Here is a 12,954-nt window from a genome sequence, read left to right as displayed (position 1 = left end):
TAAATCATGTTTATTTTGCACATTAACATAACGAATATCCATACAGTAGTGGATATTAACGTCTATCCTGTCACATTTGACATGCAAAAAAAGAGCAAAGTTAAACACGTGCGCTGTTTGTGTGTGTGTGTGAACTTAACAACATTGTGTGTGACTCATTGTTGCAACTCCACAACAAATACATCAAATAATCATTGAAACTGTAGTATTTCTTACAAAAGTTTTGTGAGATCTGCTTCCTTCATGTCTGTCACTCTGCTGTTTATCTGACGCAGCCGAGGCAGAGATTGAGGCACACTCTGACAGGTTTGTGGGAACGGTGGTCGGGGAGAACTAGCATTAAAGGCACAGGCCACAATAACAGCTACATATTGTTCAGAGCAGAAAACACCAATATTCTGAAAGGTATAATAAATAATCTGATGGGTGTTTTGAGCTGAAACTTTTCAAACACATTCTGGAGACACAAAAGACTTATATTAAATCTTGAAAAAAGTGGCAAAATAGGTGCCCTTTTAAGTTAACTGTTTTTACAAATGTAAGTGGATTGAACATAAAACAATTAAGCTGTCCCTCAAAAACTCAAGAATTGCGTCGACTTAGCTCGTTTAAATAAGTAGTTTGAACAAGCAGCAAAAATAATTTGAGTCTAAGCATATCCAAATGAGTCATTCTCTACGTCACCAACCGTGAGCCAATCACAACTCAGAGCGTAGCATTTCATTTACATATTTTAAGCGCGCTTTAACAACCCCCACCACCAGACCAGAGCCGTTTCCTCCTCATTCATCCAGAATTCTCCATCGCCGCTCCTTCGCTCAAAACATGTCGTACTCTAAAGTTATATCCAGAGTTAAACCGGCTCATTTATTCGGTGTGAGGCTTCGCTCCACAGTCGCATCAACCCAGCACAAAGAGCTGAAGACGGAGGAAGCGCCTCTAGAGCAGTCCTGCGCCATCCTGGAGAGCCCGTGCGATGTGGATCTGATCGGCGGGAAGAAGGCGCACATCGGCGGCCAGAGGATCTCCATCGACTTCGACAACACACGAGAAGCCTACAGAAGCAAACACACACTGGAGCTGCTCAGGAGTCTGCTGGTCTTCAAACTCTGCACATTTGACTTCCTGGTCGATAAAAATAAAGAGGCGAGTTTTACTTTTGTTTTTTTTTTTCGGGTGTAAAAGAGCTTGAGTTAGATAACCTGTCATATCACTTGTAACGTTAATATTATAATACTGAATGGAAACTGGTATATGTAATATAATCAATATTTAATACTCAATACTTGTATATATTTAATATTGACCATGAAAAAATGTATATCAAAACTTAACGTTACATGTAAAAAAAAAAAAGTTCAGGACTTGAGCTCGGTAACCCGTTTATGTATGCTAATATCATGTGTAACTGTTAATGCTGAATGAAAACGGTTAAATGTAATGTCATCAATATATATTATTAAATGTTTGTATATATTTAATATTTTACATGAAAAAAATGTATACCAAAACCTATTACATGTAAAAATAAAAGTATAAGCTGAATATGTAACATCATTTGTATAATACTGAATGAAAACTGCTATATTTTATAAGATAAATATTTAATACTCATTGTCATATATTACAATGCAAGAAATATCATGTCATCAATAACACTCAAAGCATGTAAAGATGTTCAGAACTTGATTTTAGTAACCTGTAGATGTAACATCATATGAAACACTTTATGAAAGCCGGTATAAGTAATATCATCGATGTATAATATAAATAAACTATTAATTCATATATCCTAAATATATACAGATTCTTCTGTACACCTGTTTGAAGGATATCACATATATATCATATTTATAATATGTTTATATATACATAATATACATTTTAATGACTAGGATATATAAATATATATATATATATATACATAACTAATTCTCTTCTTTTGAGAAATGCTTTCTTGGAAGCAAAGCTGAAATAAATAGCAGAAGTAAGACTAAAATAAATTAAAATAAATGTAGTTTAATATATATTGATTAAAATAGTGAATTTTAGTTTTTATTTAATAGTTCATTTTAATTAAAGGTTTAGTCAAGTACAAATTATATTTATTTTATCATTCATTCATTTTCTTTTCGGCTTAGTCCCTTTATTAATCAGGGGTCGCCACAGCGGAATGAACCACTTATTCAGCATATGTTTTACACAGCAGATGACCTTACAGCTGCAACCCATCACTGGGAAACATCCATACACACTCATTCACACACACACACACTCATACACTATGGTCAATTTTAGCCTACCCAATTCCCCTGTACTGCATGTCTTTGGACTGTGGGGGAAACTGGAGCACCCGGAGGAAACCAACCCGAACGCGGAGAGAACATGCAAACTCCACACAGAAACGCATACTGACCCAGCTGAGGCTCGAACCTGCGACCTTCTTGCTGTAAGATGACAGCACTACCAAATGCGCCACCGCGTCGCCCATTTATTTTATTATTTTTTATTTCTTTCTTTTACGGTGGAATATAGGCAGTTCGTCTGTGTCATCATGGCTTTTATTTACTTGACATTTCCATCTTTTTGCATCCACAGCTGATTGACCTCAGCAAGAAGATTCTCGGCCAGCGGCTCTTTGAGAAGCTGATGAAAATGACTTTCTACGGTCAGTTTGTGGCGGGCGAGGACCAGAACTCCATCAAACCTCTGATCGAGAAGAATCAGGCGTTTGGTGTGGGTTCGGTTTTAGACTACAGCGTCGAGGAGGATCTGACGCAAGAAGAGGCCGAGAAGAAGGAGATGGAGTGAGTTAAGCTTATTTTCCCTTAATCAGTCCTGGCATTAAATAACATGAGATTGCATTTCAGTTTCAGGATTATTGACTTGTTTGTGTCTTAGAAACCATGCTATTCTGAAAAGGATGATAAATATTTATTTAGGATATTACTGGCAACATCTAAAAAAGCTATAACCCCGAAAATGCCATAAAGAGGTGAAAATATGAATACGAATGTTTCAAAATAACAATAGAATTTGAGGTAATGGAAAGATTGACGTATATACGTATTTAATAACTGAATACAAAAACAAATGTTTGAGAATAAATGGACTAAATGTTTGGCTCTCTTACCAACAACAAAATAATTGTTCATATATTTGAAAATTGTACATGATTATGGAGGTTATGCGTCATTGATAGTTGATGTGATGCAGACATTATGTTTTACAACCATTTTTGTTATTTATGTTATATTTGATCATTTTTGGTGTTTTTTGTTATGGTTAATGTGATATTTTGTATATAAAATCAAGCCCAAACTTATTCACACCCCTGAAATTCTGACTTAAAGTTACTTTTGTTGATTTTTTACCGGAAACGATACAGGCTTCTCCCAAAAGATAATAAGACAATGAACGATGTTCTGCATGACATTTCAGCACAACAACGACCTAAAACTCACAGCAAAATTGGTCGAGAAATAGAAAGCAGACAAAAACATTAACATTTTGTAGTGACCCAGCCAGAGTCCCGACATAAACCCAATTGAGAATCTGCGGAGGGAGCTAAAATTCAGGGTTATGTCAAGGAGACCCTCCAACCTGAAAGAGTTAGAGTTCATTGCTAAAAATGAACAGGCAAAAATACTAGTGGAGAAATGCGAAAAGCTGGTCTGCAATTATAGGAAGCGTTTGATTGCTGTAATAGCCAATAAAGGCTTTTCTATTGTTCTATTGATTATCGAGAAGGGTATGAATAATTTTAGACATGCCACTGTTTGTTTAAAGGTAAATAAAAGCTGAGGAATTTCCACAGAGATGCCTCTTAAAATCTTTGGGAGAAGCCTGTGTGATTTTAATACAGTATATATATATATATATATATATATATATATATATATATATATATATATATATATATATTATATATATATATATATATATATATATTATTATTATTATTTTTTTTTTTTAAATATATACTTGAACTTGAACGTGCTCAATGAATAAATTTATAGATATAACCAATGAACAAGGAACAAAGCAAAGCAAACAAACTATATATATATAGTTTGTTTGCTATATATATATGTTTGCTTTGCTTTGTTCCTTGTTCATTGGTTATATCTTTAAATTTATTCATTGAGCACGTTCAAGTTCAAGTTCATGCTGGCCAAAGTGCTGCACAAATGTATTTGTTCCTAAAGTACACGTTTAAAAAAAGAAAGAAAGCATGCCACTTTTTTGGCTGCGCTAATGGAAACGCTCTCTGAATACCTTCTTCCTCATTGGTCAGTTGCAGCCAAGGCCCACCGCCTGATTTGCTGAAAAAGGGAGGTGTTTACCCTCCTCCCCTGCTGAATGCAGTCACATGCGTTTGAGCCAGAAAACACAGAGCTGCGTGTCCAATAACTCTGAGCCAGTCACGAGAAGTTGACATGCGAAGGTGTGGCGCAAATAGAGAACCATAAAAAGCCACATTAAATGAGGTTAATGCTTTGTGTAGTGCAATACCTCATCCTTAATGTGTAATAAGCTTTTAGGGCTTCGACAATTGCAGTGCATCTGGATCTAGCTGGAAATGATTGAATACTAATGTGTTTTCAAGGTTTGAAAAGTGCTTAGGTTTTAGATTAAGTGCTTGAAACGTCTTGAAAATGTAATTGTTGCTTTTAAAGTTATTTATATTGTTAACTAGGTAATAATAATTAACAGAGTAGATTATAATAATTATCAAAAAAGAATAATTAATAAAAATATAGCTTTGCTTTTGCATAAAATGAAAATTCTGAAGTCTGCACATACAGTGCTCAGCAATAATAAGTACACCCCCCCACAAATCTCTCATTTAATTAAATATTTTCTATTTCTTACAATGTTATATTTGTGCATATACATTAGATTAGTCAGCATTGAAGCCAAACCTGGAGCTAATCTAACTAAATAACTTACAAAAATGGTACAAAAAATAGTAGCCCAAATTTATGTTATAGAAAAATATTAAGACAAATTTAAAAAGAGGAAAAATCAAGAGAAGCAAAAAATAAAAAATAAATTTTGTTCAAATGTTGTAGTTTTTAATTTTTAGTTAATTGAGTTTAAATGTATTATCTTTCCATTTCTAAATATGTTTGGTGACTAAAATATTATTTTAATAAATATATCTGTTTAATAAATCTGTTTTGTTCAAATGTACCAATATATATTACCCATATTCACTGAGAAATGGATAAAATATTAATTTTCAAAATGGGGTGTACTCATGTATGTCTTTTTTATCTGCACCCTTTAAGATGAAAAATAAATATACATTTAAGAGGAAATTAGACACATTTAAGAAGCAGAAGAAGAAGTAAATGACAGTAATCCAATGTTGTGCTTGGGGCAAACATGCCATTAAAATGTTTCCTTTCTATACTACAGTGGTGCTTAACTCTGTTCCTGGAGATCGACCTTCCTGCGAAGTTCAGCTCTAACCCTGATCAAACACACCTGAACCAATTAATTAGGACCTGAACAGCACTTGATAATTACAGGCAGGTGTGTTTGATATGGGTTGCAACTGAAATCTGCAGGAAGGTCGATCTCCAGGAACAGGATTGGTCACGCCTGCTATACTATATACTTTACTATAACGATTAGTATTAGTAATTGATTTTTTGGCAATGTATTTATAGCAAATATGGAATTTTGCCACACTTCAGTGAAAATTAGAAAAAGTGCTTAAATTTGACTTTGAAATAGATGTAATAACCCTGCATTTAGGGCTGTTAATTCAGTACATTTTATTTATTTTCAGTTCACATTTAATTGTTTAGTATTTTTCATACTTTCCAATTCAGAGCAGCATTTCAGTTAGAAAGCACGATTCTGATTTGTTGTTAAAAGAATTGTAAAGTTATGGGACGATACAAGAATGCAGGTAATGATGAAATTCGAGATAAACATGGTTAAATTGACCATTACATTCTGCGATCATGATTGTAATCAATCTTGGAAACGTGCACTCAGCAATATTTGTAAAATGCTTTTGATTACTGTCGGGCAAAATCCAAAAACACACTTGCAGCCAATCAGAATATAATATATCTCAAAAATAGCCTTTATTTGTATGGTTCCTACCTATTTTGTGCTGTTAACACACACTTATCGCACTTTTTTAGGAATTTCTTTCTTCTGTTAAACACAAAACACAATATTCTGACGAATGTTGGAAAAAAGCAGCCATTGACATCCATAGTCAGAACAGAAAATACTATGGATGTCAATTTTTTCATCAGTGACGCTTTCTTTGTGTTCAACAGAAGAAAGAAACTCAAACTGATTTGCAACAAGTTGAGTAAATGTGTTTATTTTTTTTTGGGTGAACTATCCCTTTAAGTACACGTTGCCTAAAGCATTAAATGCGTTCAAGAACCAGTACTTTAAAATCAACACTAAACCTAATAGATAGCCTATGTTTCAACTTGAGTTAAGACCTGCTTGTTGATGTAAATGTTAAAAGAAAGCTTGTTTCATCTCACTAACAGTGGGAATGTGGTCTCATTTCACTCAGAGACAAAAAGCCTCTCTCTCAAACAAACTGCTGAAGGCCTGTGAGGATGTTATGTAAGGTGTTTTGGGTAAGATGAGCCCCAGTCTGTGCTCTCAGCGTGAGAAACACACAGTGTTCAGCTGACAAAATCCTTTGGAAATCAACTGCACATGAAACTCTGGAAAATAAAATCTTTTAAAGGGACAGTTCACCCAACATGGACATTACATTTATATTTATGAATTGAGCAGACGCTTTTATCTAAACTTCAAGTCACCATTCTGTGATGGTTTACTTTTACTTTCAAACCCATTTAGGTTTCTTTTTTATAATAATAATTATTCTGAAGAGTTTTGAAAAACTGGCAGCCATTGACTTCCATGGTATTTATTTTGTTTTTACTATGCATGTCTATGGCTTTCATTTTCCAAGATTCTTCAGAATATCTTATTTTATGTTCGTCAGAAGAAAGAAACTTTGGTATTTTGGTTTGGAAGTTGAGTGTGAGTATGTAAGAAGTCGGAGTACAATAGAGTTCAAACGCAGGTTATGAAGAGATTCGTTAGTCAGGCAAAGGTTAAAACGGACGGACAGGATCATGCAGGTAATCCAAATTGTAATCAAAGTCACAGATGAATAGTCAGAACAGACGCAAAACAACATAAACAAGAAACAAAGCAAGAGTCAAAAACACGGCTAGACAAGGCAAGGAAAACACTTTGTTGTGCTCACTTACAGTTGACAAGACTTAGCAAAGAGTGTGTGTGTAAATGAAGTGTCTGTATAGTCCTAGTAATTCGTTCATACTGAGCTTCATACTGTTCATACTGAACTGTTTGTGTGTATTCAGGGGGGATCAGAAACTGGTATGTTCCAGGACTACCAGGAATTGTATTTCTTTTTATTTATATATATATATATATATATATATATATATATATATATATATATATATATATATATATATATATATATATATAAATATAAAATTATTTTTTAGGGGTTTTCACCTTTATTTTGACAAGACAGTAGAGAGTATAGACAGGAAAGTGTGGGGAGCAGAGAGAGGGGAGGGATCAGCATAGGACCTCGAGGTGGGAATCGAACCCAGGTTGCCGCGAACACAAGAGTGCATGTGTCGGGGCACTTTCCTCTACGCATTAGGCACCGACCAGGAGGTGTATTTCATTAGATTCTGTTAAACATATGCAAAAGTGGTGCATTATATATCACGCATATTCATATAATTCTCCGTGAAATTAAATCACTGGAATACTGAGAGCAATTTTACAGCCAGCGATTTCCTAAACAGACGAGACGAAATACTCCAATAAAAGCTGTTACAACATGCAATCACACAATCCTCTTCAATAAAATTGCCTGCAATAAAAGTCAATGGCCTGAATGTAGTAATTTTCATCTAGTTGTAAATCATGTGGCATTGCTGCATTACTCGTATGTTATTTAGGGTTAAAAGTTCACCATAAAGCCTGTCACGTAGTGCTTGTACTAAACATATGAATATTCATTAAATCATATGACTTGCTGAATGATATCTGACATGACAATCATGTGACCTAATTTATGCATTATTAAGGTACAGTTGAAGTCAGTATATTAGCCCTCCAGAATTATTAGCTCCCCTGTTTATTTTTTTCCCAATTTTCTGTTTACCGAGATTTTTTTTCAACACATTTCTAAACCTAATAGTTTTAATAACTCATTTCTAATTATTTCTTTGCCATGATGACAGTGAATAATATTTTACTAGATACTTTTCGAGATGCTAGTATTTAGCTTAAAGTGACATTTAAAGGCTTAACTAGGTTAATTAGGCAAGTTAGAGCAATTAAGCAAGTCATTATATAACAATAGTTTGTTTTATGGACAAGCTAAAAAAAATATTGCTTAAGGGGGTAATAATTTTGATCTTAAAATTGTTTAAAAAAATTTAAAAACTGCTTTTATTCTGGCCGAAATAAAACAAATAAGACTTTCTCCAGAAGGAAAAATATTATCGGAAATACTAAGAAAGATTCTTTGCTCTGTTAAACATCATCTGGGAAATATTGACTGTATATATAATCAGATAAACCTTTAAATACACGATGAGAAATTCTTCACATTTATTAAAAGATGGTAAAATTTTAATTATATTTATTAATATATAAACAATTTTTTTGTTTGTTTTTAGTTGAAAATGAGCAAAAATTACATTTTTGTCAGAAATAAGATTTTAATCAATTAAAAGTAAAATAACACTTAGTATAATATATTGAGGAAGGCAGATCATTTATCTATCTATCCATTCATCCATCCATCCATCCATCTATCTATCATATCCGGCAGTATATGTTATCTATCTATCTATCTATCTATCTATCTATCTATCTATCTATCTATCTATCTATCTATCTATCTATCTATCTATCTATCTATCTATCTATCTATCTATCTATCTATCTATCTATCTATCTATCTATCTATCTATCTATCTATCTATCTATCTATCTATCTATCTATCTATCTATCTATCTATCCATCTATCTATCCATCCATCCATCCATCAATCATATCCGGCAGTATATGTTATCTATCTATCCATCCATCCATCCATCCATATATATTCATTCATTCATTCATTCATTCATTTTCTTTTCAACTTTCTTTTTTTCTTGTTTTCTTATTTTCTTGGAATAATAATATTTTTGTAATACCTTTGTAAATTAAATTTGTATCAGTATTAATTTATATAAAAGTACAGTTTCTTTATTTTACGTATTATTATACTTTTTTTTTCCCCAAGTGATACTAGATACTAGCATTCAGCTTAAAGTGGGTTTAATAGGGTTTATTTATAGGATTGAATGGGTCAACTAGGCAAGTCATTGGACTAAAGTGGTTTGTTCTGTAGCTAATCGAACAAATTGCTGAAGGGGGCTGATAATATTTTCCTCAAAAATTGTTTAATAAATTTTAAATACTGTCAAAAGTCTTTCTCTACAAGAAAAAACATCATAGGAAATACTGTGAAAAACGTACTTGCTCCATTAAACATTACTCGGGAAATATAATAATAATTAAAAATTCACAGTATAAAAATGTAAACACCAATAATATAAACTATTCAAGAATATAAAAATTCACAGTAGTGCTGATAAGTTTGTCTTTTCAATGTTCGCTGTTTGCAGCATTTTACGATCTCCACATTTGTTCTGTTGACTCAGCAACTCTCCGAGCATGTTGCTTTGCGCACACATGTTTGCACAGAAAAGGTCGGGTCAAATACCTGTCATACTTCGCATTCATGTGCTTCAGCTTTTACACATTCGAGACTTCCCGCTTTCCTTTTTTTGACATGTAGCTCATGTTCGAATTGTGTTTCAATTTCCCTCACAGAAACTCTGAGGATCAAACAGTTTTATAACATCTCCAAATAAAAGGTTTTCATGCTCGTGTGACGAATTTATCTGAAAATTGATCGAGTATGGATTGAACTTTGCTTGTGTGTTGACTAAGACTTGTGTCGACAAAGCGAGTGATGTGTGTGTGTGTGTGTGTTTGAATTCTGAAGAGCGTTTGTGAATCAGGACGTTTTTTTCAGCTTGTGCACCAGGAACATCATGTCACTGTGTGTGTGTGTGTGTGTGTGTGTGTGTGTGTGTGTGTGTGTGTGTGTGTGTGTGTGTGTGTGTGTGTGTGTGTGTGTGTGTGTGTGTGTGTGTGTGTGTGTGTGTGTGTGTGTGTGTATTGCATCATTTAATGTCCCTGAGTGAGTTTATCACCTGTTTCAATAGAGCTGACAGGAGCTGAAGTGTGAAATGTCCCGCTGTAAAGGTGACGTGTTTTGCTGGAACATGAACTGCCATTAATAAAACACAACTTTACCATTAATCGTGTTGTTTTCGTCTTGTTTTTCAGTTCCTGTGTTTCTGAGGCTGAGAAAGAGAGCCATGGTAAGTACCGTGAATTGGTGCAACAGTAAATTTACAAATGGGAGACATTTAAGCACAAAACTGGACGTGGTTTTATTGCTGTGGTGTATATTAAGAATCAAATCAGTACATAATTTCAAAGAGAATATAAATAAAATAGTGTATAAAATGTAAGTAATACACATACATTTTTACATTAAGTTTGATTTAATGATTTGTTTTATGTTTTACTTTTTCAGTTCTTGTGTAAATAAAATGTAATAAGAACAGACTTATTTATTTTTTGGTTATACAGTTAAATGAATAGATAATACACCCTATTTCATCTTGCCTTATAATTTTTTCCTGTTTTTTTAATTCAATTTTGTTATGTTTTGTTTCAATTTTTGCTTTGTTTTATTTCATCTTGTTTTATTGCATTTTCCAGGTCATTTTTGTCTTTTTTATTTTATTTTTGTGTTGTGTTTAGTTGCCTTTTTTAAAGGGCACCTATCATGAAAAACATCTTTTTTAAACTGTTTGGACAGAACTGTGTGTATGTATGGTGTGTCCACAGTCATAATGGGGTGATATAAAGACAATAAGTCTTTTTTTTTTATTTCCTGATGTTAAAATAGGATCAAAATCACTCCCATTTTCAGACCGACCACAATCTGATATAGGAGTGTGCATAGGCGGAGCGTGTGTAGGGCTGGGGAAGGCTTAGCCTCCCCCTGGCAAGACACCACAGAGATAGCAGCAAAGAAAAAATTGCATTGAAAACATGTAACGGGTGTAAGTTGGAATATGAATGTAATTTAATATTGATGATTAACAAAACACTTTAGTTATTCTATTTTAGTTAGGTATTGTATTGCAAATTTAAAGTCCCCCTCTGCACAAAAATGGAACTGTCCCTACTCCGCACTTTGCACTGACGAGTACGGGGTTTGACCATAGACTGTAAAAAGTTTTAAAGGTCAAATATTTATTGCTGAATTACAAGTTCGGCTTTCAACTGGCCTCGTGAAAAAGAGAATGATTTCGTTTCGAGAATGATACTCTCAGAACCGGCGCATCCAGAGGCGACCTAGGGCGGTAGAATAGTGAGGGCTGCGTCCTCTCTAATATTAATTATTATTATTATTATTATTATTATTATTATTATTATTACTACTATTATTATTATTAAGAGTAATAAAAGAAACAAGGAGTAATATATTCATTTAAAACTGCATACAGTAAGTAATAAATAAATATTTAATAAATATTTAACAATTTTTAATATTTAAATGCCACCTATATGAACAGAATAATTTTAATTCGATTTTAAAAAAGTAATAATAATAAAACATAAATAAACTGACCCCAAACTTTTGGCCGGTTGTGTAGATCAGTGGGTTGGTTTAATAAAATTATTTAATGTGCGTGCTGAATATAAGACGTTTGTTGATAGGCGGTGCTTTTGTTAAAACCTCTTTTTGGTTAGTCGCAAATCTTTTTAAATGCATTAAAAGGCAGCGCAAATATTAGCCTTACCCTGGAGTTTGTTCACCCTCCACCTATGGGAGTGTGGTTTCCCCGCCCACCGGATTGATTTACAGCCACGTATTAACATGTCTTCGTAAAACGCACAAAATCATATCAACAAGACAGGACCTGCGCAAAACAACTGGGATTAAAAGATCTGTTCAGCTCTCTGTGATCATCAGTCATCATCAAATGTGATCAAGAGTGAGTTTTACAAGTTTAAAATGTTGTTAAAGAGCCCATATTATACATGAAATAGGGTCATATTTAGGTTGTAAGGGTCTCCAACAACAGTCTAATATGCATGCAAGGTCATAAAACACTTTTATGGTCTTATAATCTGCATTTATTTTTACCTAATTATCCCAACGACTCCCATATGAATCGTTCAGCGATTCATTTGTTCCCAACCCCCTCCTCAGCGCGAAGCTAATCTGCGCTGATTGGACCGATGACAGCCTGCTGCGATTGGTCGACAGTGACAGGCTTCAGCACGAGACAGAGTGAAATGCCCAGCTGGTAATCAACTATATAAAAGTAGTCACAGTGCACATGCGCTTCATAGTGTAAGGCTTTTTTCACACACACACACAACCCTCCTCAGAAGAACTGGGGAGATCGACGCGAGTCTCCTAGCCTCTCCCTCTCCCTCTCTCTCTCTCTCACACACACACACAACGCTCCTCAGAAGAACTAGGGAAAGCGACGCGAGTCTCTCTCTCTCTCTCTCTCTCTCTCTCTCTCTCACACACACACACACAACGCTCCTCAGAAAAACTAGGGAAAGCGACGCGAGTCTCTCTCTCTCTCTCACACACACACACACACACACACAACGCTCCTCAGAAGAACTAGGGAAAGCGACGCGAGTCTCCTGTCTCCTAGCTTACGATGGCCATAGCAACGACAAACGGCAGTGGAACGCGAGCTCACAAAAGCATTTAACGTTAAATCCGTAAACAAAGCGGCACGCGT

At 34.3% G+C, this 12,954-nt stretch overlaps 1 protein-coding gene across 2 annotated transcripts in view; it reads left to right on the top strand.

The window, feature by feature from the left end:
- The first annotated feature begins 776 nt into the window (after window positions 1–776).
- The window catches only part of prodha (proline dehydrogenase (oxidase) 1a), a 39,259-nt gene continuing 27,081 nt past the window's right edge, over window positions 777–12,954 (top strand). For both annotated transcript variants that reach the window (XM_056446277.1, XM_056446276.1), the window contains exons 1-3: window positions 777–1,146; window positions 2,599–2,807; window positions 10,457–10,491. In XM_056446277.1, the coding sequence (XP_056302252.1) occupies window positions 826–1,146; window positions 2,599–2,807; window positions 10,457–10,491 (565 nt within the window). In that variant the 5' untranslated portion in view covers window positions 777–825. The remainder of the gene's footprint in view (window positions 1,147–2,598; window positions 2,808–10,456; window positions 10,492–12,954) is intronic.

This window comes from Danio aesculapii, chromosome 21, assembly GCF_903798145.1.
Source record: "Danio aesculapii chromosome 21, fDanAes4.1, whole genome shotgun sequence".
NCBI classification, from domain to species: domain Eukaryota; kingdom Metazoa; phylum Chordata; class Actinopteri; order Cypriniformes; family Danionidae; genus Danio; species Danio aesculapii.
This window is presented reverse-complemented; position numbering and strand designations above follow the sequence as displayed.